General features: G+C 56.1%; 1 protein-coding gene across 3 annotated transcripts in view; it reads right to left on the reverse strand.

Annotated features, from left to right (window-relative positions):
• The window catches only part of SDK2 (sidekick cell adhesion molecule 2), a 257675-nt gene extending 234662 nt beyond the window's left edge, over nucleotides 1-23013 (reverse strand). For all 3 annotated transcript variants that reach the window (XM_058284650.2, XM_058284651.2, XM_058284649.2), the window contains exon 1: nucleotides 22778-23013. In XM_058284650.2, coding sequence (XP_058140633.1) covers nucleotides 22778-22940 — 163 coding nt within the window. In that variant the 5' untranslated portion in view covers nucleotides 22941-23013. The remainder of the gene's footprint in view (nucleotides 1-22777) is intronic.
• Between the last annotated feature and the right edge of the window lie 902 nt (nucleotides 23014-23915).

Below are 23915 nucleotides of genomic sequence, written 5' to 3' on the forward strand. Positions count from 1 at the left end.
TACAGAAAATCAAGCCTAGGCACATCATAGCCAAACTTATGAAAACCAAAGGAAAAGAACAAGGGGACAAAGGATTCACTGTTCCCTTCTCAGCTACCCGTGTTCTGTTTGTCCCAGTCCTGGACCCACCAGGAGGGGCTTGGCCCAGCTCTGGAGAGGAGGCCACGTGTGGGGCCAGCACCCGCCTCACCTCCTGCACTTCTCCAAAGGCGATGCTGTGCTCCAGATGGCCCATTTCTTCTCAGTCCTGCTCAGCTATGGGCTATAAATACTTTTCCTTCCCCTTGAATGGAAAGGTCAACTAAAGAGGGAAAAAGTCTTACTCCTGGGTTGCCAGAAAGTCAGCAGTCCATTAGAGAGGTGACCCAGAACCTTCCTCCACGTGCCAATGTAAATATTTAGGCTGATTCCCCAGACCAGACGCACAGGTCTCTACTCTCTCTGGGATTCCCTTGACCTCAAGCTTGACCCTTCTGGATTCCAGAAATGAGGGTCTTTTTTTAAAATGGCTGGGACAGGTATTCCTAGCTCAGGGAGGGTAGAAACAGACCTCAGTCTTTTCCCTCCTCTTCTCCACAGTTGAGTGTTTGAGTAGGGAGAGAGGCAGGGACTGCTGGCACCAGTGCTGAGCCCTAAGCCTACCCATCACATCCCCCGAGGGTGGAACGGCTTGCACACTCAATATCTCAGGCTTGAGCAAAGTAAGCAGAGCGGTCCTTTCTTCCCATGCTCCAAGCACTCTTCCAAGGGGACACACAGGGCAAGCAGCCACTTCAGGGGATCTCCCAGGATCTGGGTGGCCAATACCAATGCTCAGATGCCCCCGTGCCTGCATGGTAACACTTCAGCAGGGTTGAGAGCTCGTTCTGGTTTTCAGCCTTGGGGACCTCAACTCCGAAGCCCTCAGCTTGGACCTGAAGGGTCTTGAGCACTTGGTCCTTCCTCATCAGCCGCAGGAGAGGCAGCAGGAGCCCGACCCTCCACTCATCCTGCCCTGAATGGTCCCAGCTTCAGGCCTTTGCCCTTGAAGTGCCCTCTGCCCGGGACACCCTTCGTGAGTCCGCATCTCCCCATGCCAACCACCTCGCGTGCTTCTATTCCCAGCCCCAAAGCTCCATCTTTCCCAAAGTCCTTCCAGAGTCCCCAGAGAGAAAGACATCTTCCAGATTTGATCATGGCTTCCTACTTTATTTGGATTTTCTTAACATATCCTTATGTAGCGTGCACTATATACCAGAAGCTGTCCTAAGAGCTTTACAGGTTAACTTGTTTAATCCTCACAATGACTCAGTGAAGTAGAACTAGCATCTTCAATTTATAGACGGGGAAACTGAGGCTCAGAGGGGTTAGGTCATTTGCCCACAGCCACAGAGGCAGTCTGCTCGAGGCACCTAGATCTCACCTACCGCCCCAGCTCTTCACTGCTCTGTGAGCTACGGAGGCCTCATCAGCTGGAGAAGAGTGGGCGGCCCCAAAATGCAGTAGGAGAGAAGGGTCTTCTCACTCCCTTCGGACCCATAGAGCCTGAGGGGACACTGGGGAGATGCCACCGTGCCCTCGCCCAACCCAGCTCCCTCTCTGCTCTGCAAAAGCAGGGAGGGCAGGCAGGGTGTAGGTCAGCTTCTCCTTCAGGTCGCTGGGCTGCTCCTCGGGCCACCCTCCCTCCAGTCTAACTCCAGGACAGCAGCCCCATCAAGACCACGCCCACCCTAGACCCCGCCTCCCGCCACTCCCTCCCACCTGCGGTCCAGCCGGGGCTGCCTGCACACGGTGGAGGGAACTGCCCTTAAATGAGCTCTCCCAAGAGTTCTGCTGTGCTTGTCCCCTGGAGAAGTTCCAGTTCTGTTTATCTAAGGGGCCGAATCTTTTTCCCTGGATCAAAGGTGGCACTGCAGACAGACCATTCACAGAGCCCCTGCCTGGGTTGCTTTTTCAGGAGGATGGCATTGACTGTGCAAACTCTGTGCTCCCTTCCATGTGCTCTGTGCTTGGCTGAGCAGGGGCAGGGGTGAGGGGGCAAGGGACAGGAGCAGGGGACAGGGCTGCCCCTGAGCACAGAGTACCAGTGCTCAGACAGGCCAGTATGAGGCAGCCAGTCTCCTCTCCACTCACAGTCCCTCAGTAGTTGATGGAACGGATGGCACACATTTCTAGGAGGGCCTGTGCCTTCCAGAACATATATCTTAAGATAGCAACAGCAACAAATGAAATTGAGTCTCTCTAACTTGCACGGGCATAGAGTCCCCTGGGGATCTTGTTAAAATGCAGATTCTGACTCAGCAGGTCTGGGCAGGACCAGGGACTCTACATTTCTAGCAAACGCCAGGTGGTGCTGACACTGCTGGTACAAGGCCAGCTCGAAGCCACAAGGAACGGGTACTCTCAAAAGCCCCGGAATGGCTCAACCTGGGCAAGACACACCTGTGATGGCAGCTGTCAAACAGTGATGGGTATTTATTGAGCACCAACTGTATGCCAGGCACCCCGTGCTGCTGTGGCACCACACAAGGAGAACCTGCCCAGCACTGCAGAAGGATTTTCCTGATCAAAGAGCTGGGCAGGAGGCAGGGAAGGAGGAAACTGGAGGTGGGAGAACACTGCCGAGCCATATGCAGTATTCTCCCGATTTCCAGCTGGGGTGAAAAGCTGGCAGAGCTTGGGTACCTCGCCGAGGTCCCACAGCTAGCGGGTGGTGGGGCCGGGGTTCGAGCAGGGGCGTGCTTTGAAGCTGTGGTACACCGTACAAAAGCACTGCTGGGATAAGGAAAACAAAGGCAGCGAGGGTGGCACATATCAGACGGGCCCAGGCAAGCGGGCACCGGGGACACGAAGCTGAATGCTAGGCCCTCCCCGCGCCCCACCGCCTGGACGATCAACCTGATGCCCTGGACACAGCGGTGCCCTTCACGGAGCCGTGTCTGTTTGCACACGGACCCCCTGCCTCAGCCTAGCCTTACCCTGGGGCTGAGACCAGAGGGTCCTCCTGGCCCCAGGGGGCAGGGACTGGGGGAGGCACCAGGAGACCCTAGGAGGCTGGACTCTGCTTTTACAGCCCAGCCTGGAGAGGGGAGAGGAGCCCCAAAGATCTCCCCGTGGGCAGGGCCTGGGCAGCCACAGGCCCGGCTCAGAAGGGCCCAGGCTCGGTTTGATGCCCTGTTCCTCCCGTGGTGAAATTTGTTGCCGTCCTGAGCGAGGGGCCCTGCATTTTCAGCTAGCATGGGGGCTCCATTGGTGGGCTGGACAACGTGCTGGGGCTGAGCCGCTCGGAGTGTGACACTGGCTGCAGGGCAGGGTGCCAGGAGCCCGCACCTCCACGGAGCCTGCAGCGCTGGAATTCAAAGGGCAACGCGGAGAGGTGAGAAGGGAGGGAGGGTCTTCAGGAGGGGGTGCCATGCCAGCCCAGGGCGGTGTCTCAGGGAGGCCAAGAGCAGCGCCTGGTCCTGTCGCTGGGTCCTGTCTGCCCCTGACGGTGGAACCGGCTGGATGGGGGTGGGGCCGCGGGGCCAGATGTCTCTGGGGCCTCGACCTCCGCAAGGAAACCTCGACCCACAGCTCCCACCGCCCAAGGGCCCGCGATGCACGGCATTTGGCTGTGCCAGCCTGTCCCAGGGTCCCCGCACACATTGAGCCAAGCTCTTCACTTTGCTTTTGGGGATCGGCCAAAGGAGAAGGTCAGAGCCAAGTAGGGCTGATTCGGAAGCTCTGGCCTGGTCCGGAAGTCCCAGCTCGGAGGGGAGGGCCCCTCCTCCCACCTCCCGGATTAGTTACTCAGGCCTGCTGGGGGAAGCAGAGCCAGACATTCATAGCTCTGGGGCCACTGTCCCCCTGGAGACAGGTGCTGGCACAGAGCTGGGCCGGGGAAGGAGAGGGTAGCTGGGGCTGAGAGCGGGTGAGAGCCTTCAGCAGGCCCAGCACGTCCAGGATGGTGATGGGCACAGGGGCCAGTGCCTGAGCTTCAGGGAGCAAATCGAGGGGTCTGAGCCCCCGGGAACCTGTCTAGGGCACGGGCCCCGGAGGGTCCGCCGATTTACCCAAGCCTGAAACCACAGTGCTAGGGAGGAAGGGGGCAGTGCTCTATCCAGTGGGTCTCTCAGCCCAGGGCCAGCCAAGAGAGCCGACCCCTGGCTGGGGGGATCTTTGTGATCCTGGACAACCGTGCCACTACCGTGAGCATCTTACATCTTTTGAATCAGCTTTCCTGGCCTTCTCCACACTGAAGGAGTGGTCGCCCTTCCACATCCAGACTTGGGGGTTGTCACAAGGACCGAGTGAGTTAAGACGCATGCAGTGCTTATGACGGAGCCTGGCAGGGGGCTGTGCTATGCACACAGTGGCTGTCACTGTACTTCACCCGGTGCAAGATGCCCACTTCCCCCCATTCTTACATCTCTGGAGTCAGAACGCATCTTACTGTAGATGAAATAACCACACTGTTCCTTTCTCAGCAGCACATGAAACAATGCCGGGTCTTACTACCAACGCAGCCGTAGGTGCAATAAAACATGGGAGGAGGAGGAGGAGGAGGATGGTGCTGATTATACTGATACAGATTGTGTCTTTCAACAATACTTCCTTCCATGTGAGTTGAGTCCTGGGGTCTTCAGAGTTTGATGTGGAAGTGGCTTGGAGACTCCAGGAAACTAAGAGGGAACAGGTCCCTGGGCTCCCCTGGGGGGTGAGCAGGAAGATGCTGGCAGAGGTCCCGCCCACACTGCTGGGTCCTGAGCAGATGGGCCAGGAGGGCGACTGGAGGGGAGGTCCTGCAGAGGCTTCTGCCCACACGGTAATTCCCACATGCCAGGCACCCCCACACCCTGCCAGACGTTACTCCCTCAACAACCCTGAGAGCGGAGGGAGCTTTCTCTGTCAGTTTTAAATCCATCTTTAACACATGAGGAAACTTAATTTGGCCCAGGTCATTTAACCTATGAATGGCAGAGCTTGGCCAAGTTACAGGCCAGCCGGCAGAATCTGGTCTCAGCAAGCACTCAGAGGTGGGGCAGGAGGGGCGGGGACACCCCCAGGATGGGACCTCGGCTTTCGGCTGGCCCCGTGGCCAGTGGCTCTGCCTCTGAGCCCAGCTCCATGGCTTTGGGCAAGTTTCTCAGCCTCTCTGTGCCTTGGTTCCCTAATCCATATGATGGGGGACTGGGGGGAGGGTGGTGTAGAGAGGGCTTCCCAGGGTTGTGGAGAAGCTTGTGCAAGCATCTAGAATAATGTCGGCATACAGCAAAGGCTCAATCGCTGTGAGCTCTTGTTCTCAAGAGCCCTGGGCTCCGGGCGACTCCGAAAGCTGATCACCTGGGGCATGAGCTACAGGCTCCCTGGCTCCCGTTCACGGGCTTTTTGTGTCTGGGGTTAAGAGTTGGGGTAGAAGTGGGGAGCCTGGACCAAAGGCCTGGGGGCACCCAGAGAGCATGACCCCTGACCCAGCATCCTGCCCCAGGTGTCAGGAAGGGAGAGCAGGACAGAAAGGACGTGGTCTTCCAGCCCCATCACCCCTACCTCCCTGACTCCCCAGCCTTTAAAGGGATGCTCAGACCTGCCGTGCCCTGGCAAGACCCTTGGAGGGGGAAGATGCCCCTTTTCAAATCCACACCCTTCCCCCTGGCCACGGCAAAGCCTCACGGCTGCACGTGGCTGGGCTGTCCGTGCCCAGACCCCGTGGCCTCCAGCTTCTCTGGCTCAAGGCCCCAGCTGTTCTGCAGCTCTCCCACCTCCCAGTTCTGCCAGTGGAACAATCCCCATAGCTCACATTCCCAAGGAGGGTTGGAGCCGAGAAAGGCTGCGCACAGAAATCAGTCCTTGAGCTGGGGGAGGGGGGCTCAAGGCCAGCAACGCAGGGAGGTGGGACATGCGAAGGGGCAGGGAAGCCTGAGCGCCCAAGCTCAGGCTTGGGACACCCCGCCTCTCTGGGCCTCGCTGTTCTCTGTAAAACGAGGGGGCCCTTTGTCCTCTGACCCTTGGGGCTCTCAGAGGTCCCTAGCAGTTTATGCTCACTGCCTACCCTGGGACCTGGAGCCTGAGGACGAGCAAAGCAGGTTGAATTGTGTCTCTCAAAAAGACATGCTCAGATAAAATGGGGGCATAGAGATATCTTTGGGTGGGACTTTGCGGGCTTGAGGGGGGCTAGGGATGGGAGGATGGGAAATATGGCCCAAGAAATTGGGGGGAGGGGGAAGGAACATATGAACACAGGAGATTGCCAGGTATATGGTTGAGAGTATATTGTTGAGAAAACTTTTTCAAAAATATAATAAGAAAGGTTACCTGTTTAAGATGCTTAAAGGGGAGAATCTGACACAGGACAGGCTTCTAGGGAGTGTGTGAGTGCTCATTTTGTCATAGTGGGTTATATTATAGGATGGAGAGCCATACAATGAGTGTGAAGGTGTACCCACATCCTGGGGAGGACTGATGTTCTCAAATAGAGGGAATTGTATCTCTCGAGAGAAATGGTGGCTCCCAATGCATTAGGGCAGTCGAGCATGTCAAGCCCTCAACATTGTTGCAAGTATCTCTGAACATGGCCCTTGAAGCAATGAAGAGTGATTGTCACTGTGGGCCCTGAGGGGAGGGGGAAAGAGGTATTGAATAGGTGGAATCAGTGTAACTGTGGGGCAATGGAAGTATTCCACAAGATTATGCAAGGATGGATATAGGACATGTTAAATTACATAAAAAATGTATAGGGGCCTATAGGTTAAAATGTAAATCATAATGTAAAACATAAAATAACTAAAAATTTAGAAAGTTGTATAGTCTAAAATATAAACCACAATGTACACCCAAGTGTAACCTTGTTTGAAAGCTATTGTCTCAATATCTGTACTTCAGTTGCAGTAAATATAGTATGAACATGTAAAAAGATTATTGCTGGGCAAGGGACAAAGTGTCTGATGTTAAATATGTGGGAATACTGTATATTGTATATATGAATTACTGCAGTCTAAAACTTTTGTGAAGACAAGCTTAATAATTAGAAAAAGAAAAAGAAAGTACATAGACACCGAGGAAGAGATGGAAGAAGTTGCCTTGCCAATGTGCATACAGGGCAACACTTACTGCAGTGATGGAAGGCAAAACATCAAAAACAAAGCTTTTTCATTTTTTAATTTTTTGATACCCCAATTTATTTTTACTTTAATTTTTCTAAATTAGTATGTATTCTATATCTAACCACTAAACCCATCACTATATTCCATTTTACTATTAAAGGAACCTGGCAATATATTGGCTTCATTTTCGGGGAGGTTTTGGACCACAGAGGGGTTCGATAGTGGCAAGGGAGGAATACTGGTGTGGGGTGTTATTGGTGGGGGGTGCTTGGTTGGGAGGGAGTTCTCCAGGGCATATGTGCGGGGTGCATAATGTTTGGATATTTTCATAGTGGTTACAGTCGGGAACAATGGCTGGGGGAGTGCTGAGTTCCTCGCCAGGGTAGCTCTGTTGCATTCCCTAATGGAAGAGCAACAATCCCCCGAGTGCAATGGCTAAGAGCAATAAGGAAGAATGGTCCAACAACATGCCCTTGATGCTAATGACTACACTGTGGACCTGTGTGCCTGAAATAAGAACTAGGCCTAGAGCTGCAGGGTGCCTAAGAGTTACCTCCTGAGAGCCTCCATGTTGCTCAAATGTGGCCAGTCTCGAAGCCAAACTCAGCATGTAAATGCATTGCCTTCCCCCCAGCGTGGGACATGACTCCTGGGATGAGCCTCCCTGGCACCGAGGGATTACTACTAAGTACTGGCTGATGATGTGGCTGGAGAATGACCTTGAATAAAAGGGTCAACTCAGACCAGCAGAATATCTCAGCCTACATGTAACATCAGGAGTTAAAAATGCTTTTTGACCTTCAATAAAAGGGGGAAATGGAAAGGACAAATGAGTTTATCTGGCTATGAGTCTCCAAAAAAGAGCCGGGAGGTCATTAGAGGGGTTGCCCTTAAGCACACCTCAGCAGAGTCCTAGAGACAGCTAAAATAGATACAACCCCAGGTACTGGTTCTTCTGAGGGCTACAGAGACCCACCGGTTCTATGGTCATGGCAGATGGACTTCAATGCCATGTCAGTTGGCCCTACTTTGGAGTTTGTGTTCCTGAGTATGATAGAGTTGGACTCAGATGTGATCTTTGTTCACAAGCTTCTCCTGTTACTTTTATTGGACCTGTGGTTGGTGCTGGGGTTTAGTGTATACTCAGGGGACCTGAATCTCTGGACTGTCCATGTGATAGCCAGGCCCTGAGCCTCAACATAGTTGCAACTCCTACCCTCTGGTTTATTGGACTTACCCCAGCCAGCTAACAGGGAGGTGAAGGAGGTCAACCACCACACCAGGGAGCCAAGAGTGCCTAGAACTGCAAACAGGAGAATTGCATCCATCATCCAAGTGGAATCTAAGCACCCTCTCCATACAGAGGTGGAGTGGACATAACCATCCCAGGGTCCACAGAATGGAGGAATAGAGTATGGATTAGAGTGGACTTACTGATACTCTATTCTGGAACTAATGTACTTAGTAACGGAAGTAAATGTAGCATTGTGATGGAGAAAGTGGCCATGGTAGCTGCTGAGGGTGCAGAGGGGGAAGAAGAGATGTGATGTGGGGGCATTTTCAGGACTTGGAGTTGTCCTGGGTGGTACTGCAGGGACAGTTACTGGACATTGTGTGTCCTCCCATGGCCCACTGGGTGGACTGGGGGAGCGTGTAAACTGTAATGTGGACCATTGGCCATGTGCTGCAGCAGTGCTCAGGGATGTGTTCACCAAGCACAATGAGTGTCCCATGATGATGGAGGAGGTTGTGGTTATGGGAGGAGTGGGGTGAGGGGGGTGGGGGGTATATGAGGACCTCATATTTTTTTAATGTAACATTAAAAATATAATAAAGAAAGAAAGAAAAAAAAGAAAGCCCTGAGAGACAAGCCCTATGTCTGCCTACAGCTGAAGCTGAGCCCATGAAGACTTAAGAGGAAGAAGGAAGGAGAGACCAGGCAGAGATTGCCTGTCATCTTTCTTCAAACATGTGACAGCTGACATTGGTGAGAAAGCAGCCTTGAGTTGGACTCTTTAGGGCCTTGTAACTGTAAGCTTTTACCCCAAATAAATACCTTTTATAAAAGCCAAAAAAAGACATGCTCAAGTCCTCAGCCCTGGGACCTACAAGTGGGACCTTATTTGCAAACAGGGTGTTTGCAGTGCCAAGATGAGGTCAGAGTGGATAACAGGGACCTTAAATTCAATGACTGCTGTCCTTACACACAGACACAGACAGGGAGGGGCGGCCACGTGAAGCCGGAGGCAGAGGTTGGAGGGAAGCTGCGACATGCCAAGGAGCGCCAAGGATTGCTGGGAGCCACCAGGATTTGGAAGAGGCCAGGGAGGTGGATTCTCGTGCAGTCTTCAGAGGGCATGTGGCCCTCAAGACCTTGATTTTTAACTTCTAACCTCCAGAACTGGGAGAGAATAAACATCAGCAGTTTTAAGCCCTCCAGCTTGGGGTGATTAGCTCCGCAGCCCTAGGAAGCTAATCCAAGGGGTCTGGGAGGACCACAACCCCAAAGGCAGGGGTGCAGAGCCAGAAGATGCTCCGTGCTTTGGCTTGCCGCTTCTCTCCTGACGTCTCACGGCTTCTATGAGCTGCTGACACCAAGTCTGCACCAGTCCCCAGTGTAAGCACCCCGAAGGCAGGGGACCCATCTGCGGAAGCCCCTCTGTGTGCCAGGCCTGGGCTGCCCATAGGTGATGCGTGGTGACAGTGAGGCTGAAAACCAAGGCCCCAGGATTCCCAAAAGAAGACGGGGCTCCTCGCATCCGGCCAGACCTCAGCTTCCATGTCACCTCCTCTGTGAAGCCCTCAGGTCACCTCCGCACTCCCAGATCACGGGGCCTGCCTGCACTCGGTGCCTTCCACACTGTCCTGCCTAACCCACGACACACCCGACACCCTCACCTGGCAGAAATCTGAGCACAGCCCCCTGCCTTAGCCTTTGCTGGGTCCACAGCACTGTGCTTGGTACAAAGTAGGCACTTAGAAAATGCCAGATGGACAAGTAGGGGCAAGTGGACTTTGTTAACCTTCAACACATTAGGGTTACTTAGGAGTTTCGAGCCCAAGTGGCTTTAGCTGGTGACAGCTTCACTCCCTGCCCTTCTCCCAGGAAGGTGGTCCCTGAGCTGCGCTTCTTTTTTTTTCTCTTAAGGAAAGACATCTGAAGCAAGAGTTTCTGCTGGTGAGAAAGGAGAGGCGACGAGGGTGGTCGCGTGCCCCAGGGTAAGGCCGCGGGTTAAATTCATGTGTTACCTTCACTGACCTTCACCAGCCCTTGCCCTTGGAAGTGGGACCACAGAGTCCAGATGAGCAGAAGAGGCTCAGCACGGCCCCCTCTGGCACCCCGACTCAGCCCCAAGGAGAAGCACCTGCTCCTCCCACCTCTAGGCCAGTCCTTCTCAAAGTGGGGGTGCACCTGGGAACTTGTCAGAAATGCAGATTTTCGGGCCCCCACCCCAGCCTGGCAAATCAGAAGCTCTGGGGTGGGGACCCAGAAATCTGCATTCTAAGCACTCCAGGTGATTCTGATGCAGGCTCAGATGTGAGCCCCATAGCTCCGGGCCTCCCTCCCACCTCCAGCACGAGGCAGGTGACTCCCGGGCTCCAGCAGCCCCAGCTGGAGGGGGCCATTTCATCCTGTCCCCCTTCAGTCCCCAGGGTCCCCCCCCACCAGGGTACGGTGACAAGGCTCCTCTCTTCTCCCCACCTGTCATCTTGCCTTGGCTTGGATGCTTCGCCTGAGCTCCAAGAATGCAGGGCTGCCTGGGCACGTCCACCACGAGGCCTGCGCCCTGCACCCCGGGGCTGGGCATTCCAAGATGCTGGAGACACAATACGTCCTAACACTGCAGGCGAGGTGGCAGGCGGGCGGCGCAGACAATAGGCCTTGTGTTTCTCTCCACGCCTTTCCGCCGAGCTGCTCTCGAGCGCTGGGCTCAGCGAAGGAGGCCAACCCGTCAAAAGCACCAGTGTCCACCCCGCTGCTCATGCTTGCCCCTGCCCCTGCCCCAGGCTGAGTTCTGGGGCCCTTATCACACCCTCCTTCTCCCCAGGACTGATGGGTGGTCCTGCTTCTTGATGTTTCTGGCACCTTCTGGGCCTTCAATGCCCACACCTGTCTTCTCCCTCTCCCCCTCACCCCGGCCTCTGTCGTCCTGCAGCCGGGTGAGCGGGCAGTGGACGGAGCCCTCCAGCCACCCTCCACCACAGCCAGCGGTGTCTCCTCTCGCCGTGGCTGATCCTTCTTCGTTAGCGCAATCACATCAACGCTGACAGCAGCGTTATTTATTACCGGCCCGACATCAGCCATTCTTCACCCAGTGATGCGCAGATTGATAATGAGCCGGAGCAGAGCTAATGAGGAACCCCCTCGGCCCTCCCCGCCTCCCGCCTCCAGTCCCTTGTCCAGGGCACGGAGAAGGGACTCCAGGTAGGGAGGTCGAGGGTCACTGGGCTGAGCTGGGCAGGGCCATCCAAAACACAGGGGCAGGTCCTCCACGGGGAGACCGCAGGGTTGACCTGATGACAAGGCGTGGTCCAGGGCCACAGCACGTGCCCCATTCTGGGGCCTGGTCAGCGGGAGACCCACAGCAGTGGTGGGGATGGGTCACTGCCCGAAGGGACCCTGGAAGGCTGGACAGATGCTCTGGGGTTGGTTCTGGAAGCACAAGAATCGGGGGAGGTGATTGAAACCAATGCTGCACCTTCAGCTGCTGCTGGACTGCAAGGCAAGGCATAGGGGGTACTACAGGGACACAAACTACAGGAAGGCAGAGGGCGGGCTGACAGTACCCTCGGCTCTTCCAGAAGGTGTCCACCCGTCTCAATGCCAGAGGCCCCTGCGCGGGGACACGCTTATCCCCGAGCCCGCTGCTCCTTACTCAGGGCTCTTCAGGCCCGCAGCCAGGATGCCACCCCTCACACTCCCTCAGGTGCAAGGCCAGGGGCGGCGCTGCTTGGCTAGCCCAGGCCAGACTAGAAGGGGAAGGCGGAGAGGGCCAAGGAGGAGGCTAGAAGACAGCCCCCCGTAGGGACGTGAGAGCAGAAGACAGCCCCCCGTAGGGACGTGAGAGCGGATGGGCTGAAGCAGAGGGAAGACCTGAAACGCCAACCAGCAGCGGGGAGGTGTGGGAGGGGGCCGGCAGCCTTCCCCTCACAGCCTCCCCGGAGGGCACTGCCTGGGCCAGGCATGGAGGCGGAGCTGGGGGGCCAGAGCCAAGTGGGTTTGGGGTGCTTCAGAAGGTAGGTGCGTATCTAAAACATCGCAAAAAATATTTAAATACAAATGCTTAAAATAAGTGTGTGGAGAATGTGCAGCTGCTCTGGAAAATAGTTTGGCAGTTCCTCATCAAGTTAAACAAAGCAGTACCATACGACCCAGCAATTCCACTCCTCAGTATATGCCCAAAAGAATTGAGAACAGCGACTCAAACAGATACTTGTACCCCAGTGTTCAAAGCAGCAGTATTCACAAGAGCCGAAAGGTGGACAAGCCCAAGCGTCCATCCAATGAGGAACGGATAAACATTCCAGAGTCAGACAGATCCATGCAATCAATATGATTATTCAGCCATAACAAGGAATGAACCTCTTAGACATGCTGCAACATGAATGAGCTTTGAAAACATGATGCTGAATGCAAGAGGCCAGGCACAAAAAGGTCACATATCGCATGATCCCATTTCTAGGAAATGTCCAGAATTGGCAGAACCCTGGAGACAAAAAGCAGACTGGAAGTTATCATGGGCCAGAGGGGAGGGGGGACTGGGGAGTGACTGCTCAATGGTACGCGGTTTCCTTTTTGGGTAATGAGATTGTTTTGGAACCAAACAGAGGTAATGGTTGCACAACATTGTGAATGTAGTAAATCCAATGAATTGTACACTTAAAAATGGCTCGTTTTGGTTATATGAATTTTACTTCAATAAATATGTATGTATACGTGTGTATAGATGTGTACTGTATACACACATATTCACATACATGTATATATACATGTATACATGGAAAACCTCTTATAATCTCACAGACGCAACCCACGAGGTCATCTGTGAAGCCATGGGGCAGATCAAGGATGCAGATACAGCATCCTTCTTTAAAAGGTTAAGTTCATTCATTGGGAAAAAATAACTTATGTCCAATACCTCAATGCCCATTGAGGAAGGATGACTGGCTAAACACAAGGATTTTATCATTAAAGAAATCAGTCACATACACATTCAAAAAAAATTCAGAATCAACAAGAGCAGGGTGCTGAGCAAGGCTACTAGACCGCCAGCATCCTACAAGCCTGGAAGCCTTTGGAGGGTGCGATCCAGCCGCTGGTCAGGGAAGGCGGCATGATGAACCGTGGGGGACAGATGGGACCTGGGTGGATGGAGAAGGAGATGAGGGGTGCACAGGGAGGACAAGAGGAGAGTCTGAGCATGGTGGAGGGCTGGGGCAGGACTAGGAAGGGGCAAGGATGCCAGCAGGGCAGAGGGCAAGACTGTGAAGAGTTTAGCAATACTACAGCAGTGGCACAGTCACCGGAGCCGTGGGAACAGAAGAGTGACATGGGAGGTTCCGGTACCCAGTCCCTCTCACTAAGACCCTGTGCACCAGCAAGTGGGGCCTCCAGGGAAGGCGCCAAGTCCTCTTGCACAGAGGAGAGGTCCTCCCAGGACACACCCCCGCTCCCACGCATGCAACTCCCTAATCCCCGGGACCTACCAGCTCAAAGCAGCATGGTAAGCAATTGCTGAAGCTGGGTATCTTGATCAGATCAAAAACTACTGGCCTGGGAATCAGCCTACCTGCATTCATGGTCTCTTTCTTACAAGTGACCTGGGCAAGTTATACTTAATCTTTCTGAATTGCAATGCTAATAATATTAATAATGTTAATACCTCTCGGCCTACCTCCTTTGGAGAATAAAGGTGAACAGCAAATGAGATTCTGTGAAAGCTACCCACAAGAATTTGAGGTTTTATGAAAGGATCCTGTAAGAGCTTTCACGTGGAGGCTGAATTGCTGATAAAAGTTTAGTATGCAGGTTCTCTGTGGCATATCTGCATTTTAAGCTGTAGACAGAGAATGTCATAACCAAAGAGATAAATCCCTGGTAGCAGATGTTTAGGTGCCAATGTCAGGTCTGTGAAAGACAATGGGGATAGAGGTATCTGGGGCCAGGACATGTGTCAAATTGCAGGCTCAAAGTTGATCTCGCTTCCCAGACACCAAGGTGAGAATAATAATGACCAAGACAATGATTAATGCTTATTCAGTGCTTACTATACACCGAGCATAAGCCTAAGAGTTTAGCTTATCCCATTAAACTTTACCATAACCCTAGGAAGTAAGTACCTGTTATGCCCATTGCACAGATGAGGAAATTACGGCACAGACTGGCTGGGTAATTTATCCACGGTCATTGAAGCAGTAAACGGCAGAAGTAGGATTTGAATCCAGGAGCCTTCCATGTTTTGGGTTCCTCCGCGGCCTGCGCTGTCCCACCTGGGCCCTCTGACGCCCGGGGTACTCTGTGTGGGCTTTCACTGACTCAAGTGGAGAATGGAAATCAATTCCAGATTCAGAGTTAACTCACTCCCTTCGGATTATTAGCTCATCACCACTCTGGGTCACTATTAGCTCCTTTTTTTTTTTTTTAAAGATTTATTTATTCCCCCCCCGCCCCCGCCACCGATTGTCTGTTCTCTGTGTCTATTTGCTGCATCTTGTTTCTTTGTCTGCTTCTGTTGTCGTCAGCGGCTGGGGAAGTGTGGGCGGCGCCATTCCTGGGCAGGCTGCACTTTCTTTCGCGCTGGGTGGCTCTCCTTACGGGGGGCACTCCTTGTGCGTGGGGCTCCCCTATGCGGGGGACACCCCTGCGTGGCAGGGCACTCCTTGCGTGCATCAGCACTGCGCATGGGCCAGCTGCACACGGGTCAAGGAGGCCCGGGGTTTGAACCGCGGACCTCCCGTGTGGTAGACGGACGCCCTAACCACTGGGCCACGTCTGTTTCCCAACTATTAGCTTCCTATGTGGCATCACGCTTTACTCGCCTTTCTTCCTCCTCTCTGCCCCTGCCCTGTTTGGTTTAGAAGACTCTGTGGCTTGGGCCCTGACAGGCCAGTCAGGAAGGCCTCAAGTGGCCGCACGGAGACAACCCAAACAGTTCTGGGACATCCCAGCCCCAGGGAAGGGCTGGAGAAGAGGCAGGAAGGGGCTCCCCTGCTGCCCTCTCGAATTCTGCCAACTTAAGACCCAGCAACACCAGGGGGTGAGGGCGAGAGCCGGAAGGTGTGGGAGGAAGAGGAGGAGCCCGAGGGCTACTTCCACATCCTACCACCTTCCCTGCCCAGGGCCTCTAACAGGACCGCTCTGGGCATCTTGCCAGCGAAAGGGCATCTCTCTTTGGGAAGATACCAGTGAAGGAAGCCACAGAGGCAAAGGGCAACCGAGGCGGTCGAAAGAAAAGAGGCATCAGGTCTTAGGGCGCTGGGTTCAAATCCTGTATCCCTGACTTCCTAGCTCTAGGGCCTTGGGCGGTTAATCTCTCAGTTCATCCACGTTAGAATCATGGGGAGGCAAATAACAGTGGTAATGTACTCAAGCAGTCTCTAACATGTACAACTGCATGGCAAATGTGAGTCTACTGCTTCTCCACATATCCACAGATGGAGAAGAAAAGACCAAAAGGTTCTAAACTGGGGAAGAAGACAAAGAAAGTGGGGAAAGAAGATAATGTGAGCGAAATGTAGAATAAAGATGCCAGGGAAGAAAACACAAAAACTAAATGCAACCTGAGATCCCATCTTTCGACCATTTGGAGGTGTAAACACAGGAGTACAAATAGAGCTAAATGAGTTTATTAAGTGTGTGTGATAAGCCGGGCTCCATGCTGAGTGCTCTACTAGTGCTATCTCATTTCCTCCTTACAAAGCTCTTCTTGTTTTACAGACAAGGAGATGGAGGTTGAGAATGTTAAGTGACTTAACCCAAAGCGGCCCAGTAGTACGTGGCAGAGGCGGGACTTGAACCCAGGTTGGCCCGATTCCAAGGCACTGACCACTCAAGTACCACTTCTCACCAGCTTGAGGACAAAAACAAAACGCACGGAAGTAACGGCCCAGGCTGGGGGCGGAATTCAGGGGCTGAGTGCTCTTAGGAATATGCCCTGACTGTGTCAAGTAGTTTTCTGTATGAAATGCGCCTTCAGAGACCGCAACTCCATCTGGGTGGGTTAGGAAGGAATGCTGGGCTAGTCTGCTTTACGCACATCAAGATCTGGTTCTCCTCTTTGGGCACAGGGAAGCCTGCACTTCCCAGCTCCCTTAGCGACAGGAGGGGCCGTGGGATCAGTCCTGGCCAGTGGGCTGCAAGAGGACGTGATAGCTAAGGATGATGCATTTCGTTATTTATTATAATTTCCCCTGCAGTGTTTATTTTTTATTTTTATTTTATTTTTATTTATTTCTCTCCCCTTTCCCCCACCCTGTTGTCTACTCTCTGTGTCTATTCGTTGTGTGTTCTGTGACCACTTCTATCCTTATCAGCAGCACTGGGAATCTGTGTTTCTTTTTGTCGTCATCTTGTTGTGTCAGCTCTCCGTGTGTGCAGCGCCATTCCTGGTCAGGCTGCACCTTCTTTCACGCTGGGTGGCTCCCCTACACGGGGGACACCCCTGCATGTCACGGCACTCCTTGCGTGCATCAGCACTGCGCATGGGCCAGCTCCACACGGGTCAGGGAGGCCCGGGGTTTGAACTGCGGACCTCCCATGTGGTAGGCAGATGCCCTAACCACTGGGCCAAGTCCGCTTCCCTCCCCTGCAGTGTTCATCAAGGTCCCTATGGATTTCAAACAGTGCAGCCGTGCGTGGGTGGGCATTACCCCCCAAACTCCTTATCCCTCTGCCACTTTCCTCCACATCAGAGAGGTGGGGTCCAGCCACTAGGGGTACAGGAAGGACCACCCCCCAGAGGCCAGGCCTGCTGGAGCAGCTTCTGAGCAGCGGCTCCTGCCTCAAAGCCAGGGACTACTTCATTCTACAAAAGCAGGGGCTGGAACCCCTGGCGGCCGGGGACCCCAGCCTGGGGTGCCTGGCTACTCAGCGCTGCGAGGGCTCCATGGCAGGGGGCGCATGGGATGTGAAGAGGAGAGCAAAGGCACTTCTCAGCAGAGAATCAGGCTGAGAGCGGGCGGATGGCCAGAGAGAAGCAACAGAAGTAGGCAGGGACCAGAGCACAGAGGGCGCTAGACCTCAGGCAAGCGCTCATGCATTCATTCGCCAAATAGTTACGGCACTCCCCGCTATACGCCAGGCCTTGCCCAAGCAGCTGGGGAAACAGTGGTGAAGAAAATAAAGTCCCCACCCTGGAGGAAGAGAGACCAACAACAAACAAAAAACCAAGTAAACACATGTAAACAGATGGAGCTCAGTGCCCTGGAGAAGGGCGAAGAGGAGAGGGTGGGTGTCACTTTAGAGGGGCTCAGGCACGGCTGAGTGGCACGAGCAGGAAGTCCGGAAGGCGCATGGCCACAGGAACCGCGGGCAATGCTAGTGCCAGGGCCGAGGCAAGGGTGTGGCGGGTGAGGGAAGGCGGCCGGTGTGGCTGGGCAGGGAGCAGGGAAGAGCAGAGCCTTGTGTGCAGCTGGAAGGAGGCCCGAGTTAGGTGGGCCCCGGAGGCCCTGGCACCCACATATTTTAAGCACTCGTCATTAACAGAGCATTTTATCACTAACGTGGGCAATCTCATTTAATCATAACGGAAAACCCCGTTTTACAGACAAGAACACTGAGGCTCGGCTCCCTGCCCTCAGCAGAGCAGGCAGGATTCACGGGAGCCCGAGCCCACCCGAGAGTTATCCAGCCGCCTGGCGCCTCCAGTATCTGAAGGAGAAGGGCCCCGCCAGGGCTCCCCGGCTCAGTGAGGGGACTTCAGGTCGGGCCCTCTGGCCCTGGGGTCCGAGGAGATAAACTCTCGGGCGCGCCCCTTCCCCGAGACGGATGGTCCCCGGCTGAGTGTGGTTCGCTGGCCCTGCCCAGCGCGTGGGTAGCGTGGGGGTGGGACGGCGGGAGACGGGGTGGGAGGTGGGCGGAGAGGCAACTGGGACGGCTCAGCAAGGCGACTTGTTTTCCTTTCCCCTGCAGGCAGCGGGGCCGCGGCCGGCAGGCTCTGCTGGCCCATTTGTTGCTGTTGGCATCCCAAGGCCCCAAATTAGGATGACTAATCCCACCGCTTTCGGCGGCTCCAGGGCTGTCGGCAGCAACGGGCTCCAGGGGGCCGGGACTGGGGATCCCACAGGCGGCACAGTACACCCATATATCACTCCCAACTCAGTCTCACCAGCCTCGCCCTCCCCACGGGACCAGGGGCTGGGGAGTCACAAGCAGGGGGCTCCAGCCACTCAGGAGACCCCCTTAACTACAGCCAAATCCTAGCATGACCGACCACAGGGAGGCCAATTTCTTCATCAACGTAAGGCAGAACCAACGACCCAAGTGTCTTGTGAGGTAGTGAGCTGCCCGTCGCGAGGACTATGCAAGCAGAGACCAGATGACCCCGTGTCTTGGATCCCTGGGCAGAAGACAGCACTCAATGACATTGTCTCACATGCAATGCTTCACCCTGGTCCTTCTACCTGACCGTGTAGCTACCAGCCAGCCGCGTCCTATGGTACAAAGTCAAACGCATACCAATATGCAGCTTAACACATCATTTTAACGTCCTGTTCAGGCGCTGTTTAAACAGAGGACTGCTGTAAAGGATTTGGCCTCTTTCCCAGCCTCCCTTCCCTGATGGAACAAGGTTCTGGCCCCTACCCCAGCCTTCCAGGAGAGGACATAAGAGAGAGGCGGTCGATCAATATTTGCCGAACAAACACGTGAAAGGGAGGGCTTCTGAGGCAGGTAGCGGGGCTCTAGCATGCTTCTGCCTCCCGGGGGCCGGGGAGGGCCCTGGCTCTGTCATCTCAAGCAGGGGCAATTCTCTGCAGTCAATGGAAGCCCCAAGCTGTGTCACTCAACTAACCACAGGTGGAATATTCCAGAATCCCCTGCTGAAGCCAAGGGGAGCCCAGAGCAGAGATCGGCCTCTCTGGCCCTGGGAGAGGGGAGGGCGGGGAGCTGGGCTGCCTCCTGTCCCTGTCTTGGGGGGGCTTTCCACACATGGCCTGCTCAGCCCCCGGCAAGCCCACCACTGGGCCTTGTGGTAATTAGCAAGAGGCCCTGATCAATAAGTTATTTTTTGCTGTCAGTAATTAATAATTACAGCTTAGCCACACCATGTAATTAAACTTGCATCCCGCTCCCTCGCGGGCCGTTTGGCTTTTATTGTGATTAGCTCCTAGCACTAAACTTTTTCCCTTTGCAGCCCTTCAGGCGCCTGGGGAGCTGAGTTTCCAATCTTCTTCCAATCTTCTTCCAGGGATCTCCTGCTTCCTCGTGTGCTCCTCCACCCAGACTCCCTTCTGTTCCTTCACCAGCCACGGTGCTCTTGAAAGAAGCTTCAGGACCAGCTGCTGGCTTCCAGCCTCTCGGTCTCACCAGGACGTCCACCAGCAGTAGCCAAGCCTCATGGCCCGTGACAAAATCCTGGGAGTGTTTATTAAAATGCAGACTTCCAGGCTTACCCAGACCTCTGCAACGGAAATCTCTGGTTGAGGAGCCCAAGAATCAGCATTGCTCTCGAGCTCCCTGGGCGGTGGCTCGAGGGCCACTCTTGAGACACGGTGATGCGGCCTTGGAAGGAAGTTAAAGTAGGATCTGGGTTGAGGGAAGGGCATTTGAGGTCTTTTTTGGTGGGTGGCAGGGAACCAGACCTGAAGTCCCTCGGCTTACAGTGTTAAAAGAATCACAATAAAATAACATGAACCATGATTACCACTCTCTAAGCACCTTCTGTGCACCAGACATCAGGCAGGGCCTCTCCACGAAATACCCCGAAACCTCAGGTCAGCCCTGCAAGGCAGGAGTAACTCTTCCCATCGCACAGATGAGAAAACTGAGGCTCTGGGAGGTTAGGGGACTTGCAGAAGTGGCAAAGCCAGATCGTGAGGGCCCAGTTGTGCCTGCTGCCAACACCAGCACCCTTTTTACATCACTACACTTGGTTTTGGAAATGAGTTTGAATCATGGGACACTGGGCTGAGGGGGCAATGGTCAAAAGGCTGCTTTCGGTATAACCAGGTGAGATTGCCAGGTCCAGCACCTGAAAAGACCAGGCTCAACCTAATTAAATCCTGGTGGTGGCCAATGTGAGGTTTGTCTCACGGGAGGAACAAACACTCTGTCCCTCGCTCTGTGTCATGCCTGGAGAATGGGGGAGGGGGCTTAGGGGTGACAAGCAGTGCCAGTGGCAGACCTGCCTCAACACCCCAAAAACACGGCTTCAGACACAAAGGAGAAACGGCTCTCCAACCCCAAACTGGATAAGAAAGGACCCCTGTGCCCTCCCATACCCCTATCCCCAACACGCAAACCCAGCCTTGCCCCCAAGCCTGGACCAAGAGACCGAGTTCCCAGAATCCTCTGCAAGGAGATTTGCCAACACCTGGGAGACAAATGGCAGGAGAGTGCCCAGTGCTTGAAAACAGTCTGGGAGCCACAGAACACATACGGAGCAGCAAGGGACCTGGGCAGCCCGACACCCAAAAAGGCAGGAAATGAATCCATCAGACAGAGCCTCCCTGCCCGGGACAGGGGAGCCAGGCCTGACCCGCCACAGGACGGAGGAGGTTCGGCCTCAGGGGGATGGGACAGGTGTGCAGGTGGGCCATGGAAGGGACTCAATGAGCCTGCGGAGGGGCCCATAGATGGCCTGGGAGCCCCGTAAGTGATGAGAGATGACCAGGCACCTGCCCAGGGAAATCATGTCAGTAACAAAGCTGGAAGGATCCAGACGTAGGCTAAGACCCCACAGGGCCTTCCGGGTCCCCTGGTAGCCCCATGGGCGTATCAGACCAAACCCATGATGCGGGGCTGGTGCCCCAGGCCGGAGCACAGCCCACTCCCACCCTGCTGGCTTCCAAAGAGGCGCCACAGAGAAGCAGAGCCCAGCTACAACCGGTCCTGGTTCTAGGGGGAGGGGCTCAGACCCCAGCTTTGATGTCATCGGCAGAGTCACGGCAGTGCTTGCTGAGTGAATGAATAATGGTGAGCAGGTGGGGATAGCCACGGAGAGATCCAGCCACTGGGTGAAACTGCTTAAGACCTGCAAGCAGAAGGAACTGGGGCTCTGGCCACCAAGGAAGACATGACCCAGTCCAGGTCACAGGACTCCTGGTCCCTGTGTTGACTCTGCCCCCAGATCACAGACTAGCCTGGGCAGGTCACTGAACAGAGCGGACCTCGGCCTGCCCACCTGTAAAATGGCTACTAGAACCAGACAACCTCTGAGGTCCCCTTCTGCTCCAAGATTTTATGAGGATCATAAAATAATAATAAACTTTTTATTACTTTACATTTATAGGACCGGGTACAAAATTTCCAAGTGCTTATACGTAAATTAACTCGTAAAATCCTCCTCTCACCCCTGGGAGCGCGGGATGCTTATTTTCATCTCTTTGATCTTGGCTGTCGGGACAGGCTGACGCTGGGCGCGCTGGGGTGCCTTCCTCCCCAGAGGAGGGGTAGGGCCCATTCTGGGTTGCAGCCCCCACAGTCGGGCCCCCCTCCCCCACCTCCGGTGGGCCTCCCCGAGAGACCAGCCCAGGGAAGGCCGAGCGCCCGGAGCGCAGGAGCGCGAGTCCAGGCTTCGTCTCCCTCCTCCCCCAGCAGGCGCCGCTCGGGCACCGCTCGTGCGCTGTCTGGCTCGGCGAACCCCAAGGCGAGGAAGCGCGCGTGCAGCCGCCCTCCCCGCGGGGCCTGCTGGGCCGTGGGGGCACGTCCCGGCCTCCGCCCGCTGGGGGCAGCGCGGATCCCGCCTCCCATTCTTCCTAGTACCCCCAGCCCCTAACCCGGCCAGCCCTCCTCCGCTGCGAGGCGGCTCCAGGCAGCTCGGGTCCGGGCGGCGGCTGCAGTCAATCGGGGGGCCAGTGGAGGAGGGAGGCAGGGGCGGGGGGCTGTGTGAGTCCACAGGGAGGTGGCGGGCGGAGTGTCTCAGCCCCTCCCTTTGCACCCCACCCGGAGGGGGCGAGCCTGCCGCTGAGACCGCGCCGCCGAGCTGCGCGCCAGCCGAGCGCGGGCTGCTGTGAGGGGCCAAGCCAGGCAACTGCCCTCCTGGGGCGAGCCCCCGGGCCCCCGGCGTGCGACTCTGGTTCCTTCCTGAGCCGGCCCATCCACTCCTCCCCCCGGGGCGGCAAGGACCCACTCGGCAGGGCCGTGCCCTTGTTCGCGGGGTCCGGGAGACGCAGAGACCAGGAGCCTGACCTGGGGGAGCGCGGGGGTGTCGAGTTTGGCAAGGAATGGCGTGCCCCTCCCATGCCGGCCTGAGGGCACCCACAGCGGATTGGGGGGGGGCGAGGAGCAGAATGAGGAGGAAGTTCTTAGCCTCCCAGGGCGACGCCTCTCAACACAGACTCTCACCTTCCCCCACTTGGAAGCCACAAGTCAAAGGGAGACCGCCGAACCCCCGAACGACAGCCCCACAAACCCGGGGGTGGGGCTGCTGAAAGTCCCTGGAGAGGGTTCTTCCAGGGCTAAGCGCGGTGTCCACAGTGAGCCCACGGACCCCCGATCCCCTCTGCCGCCCACTCTCCTCACCCCCTACCCAATCCCACGTGGGGGTGGCCCGCCTTACCTTGGGCTCCGGCGGCGCGGATCTGATGCAGGGTCAGCAGAGTCCAGATCAGCAGCCCCCACATGGTGGCCAGCTGCCGGGGGTTCCTCCGGGGTCCCCTTCCCGTCTGCCCTGTTTTATAATCCTGGTGGGGTCCGGTATTCCGCGGCCCTGTCCCCAGCATACTGTCTGGTGGCTCTGGGCCCCAGGCGGTCTATGGCCGGCGACCCCAAGGCTTTCTTCTCCTCTTCTGTCCAAGGGGGTTCCAGCGGCGCGTCCAGAAGGCGAGGGGAGAGCGAGGAGAGAGGCAAAGCCGCTTTCTCGGATTTGGGGTGCCTCCCTCCCTTAGCACCCCCAACTCCGACTTCTCACAGGCAGGGCAGACTCCGCGCTCTGGCCGGGTCGCGGGCCGAGCTCCGGAATAAAGGGACAACTTCAGGAAACTTCCTCCCGTGGCCACGTTGCCCGCCCCCCGTCCCCTCCCCGCCCCCTGGTTGGGTTCTCGGGGCCGACGCAGTCACCGCCGCTCCAGGCGCCCGGCCCCCCGGGCCCGGCCCGGGCCAAGAGCAATGGCAGTCGCGGGTGCGGGGAAGCTTTCAGGGGCGCCGATTTCGGGGGGCGCGGTTAGCATAGCGGTCCGAATCTCCCTCGAGCTGAAGTTTTCTTCTCTCTAACTTTGCAGGCGGCATCTGGCAGGGCCGAGCCACCCCTCTCGGCTCCACCGCCCTCGCGCCGAATCCGGAGACTCCGAGTTTCCCCCAGGGGCGCCGGGACCCGTTGTGCCCTCGGCTCCGCGCTCAGCCGGCTAGCAAACTTTGCGGGTCCCGCGACCCCGCGCGCAACCCCGCGCGCCCATGTCCGCGCCGGCCGCGGGGCGGCGGGGCCGGTAGCTGGGCTGGGAGACCCCGGCGGCCGCCGGCGCCGGGCGCGGAGCCTCCTGCCGGCCCGAGGCTGGAGACGGGCGGCTCTGCCCTCCGCCGCGCCCTGGCCGGAGCTCTCGGCGGCACGCACGGAGAGCCCGGCGGGCAGCCCCGGCTCCGCGAGCGCGGCGCCTTCTCGGACGCCTGGAGCTCGTCCGCCGCCCCGGCGGGAGAAGCGGCGGCCGCCTCGCCTGCCCCGAGCCTCGGCCGCGTCGCCTGCCTCGGTCCCCGCTGCTCGC

Source organism: Dasypus novemcinctus, chromosome 21 (genome assembly GCF_030445035.2).
Source record: "Dasypus novemcinctus isolate mDasNov1 chromosome 21, mDasNov1.1.hap2, whole genome shotgun sequence".
Classification (NCBI taxonomy): domain Eukaryota; kingdom Metazoa; phylum Chordata; class Mammalia; order Cingulata; family Dasypodidae; genus Dasypus; species Dasypus novemcinctus.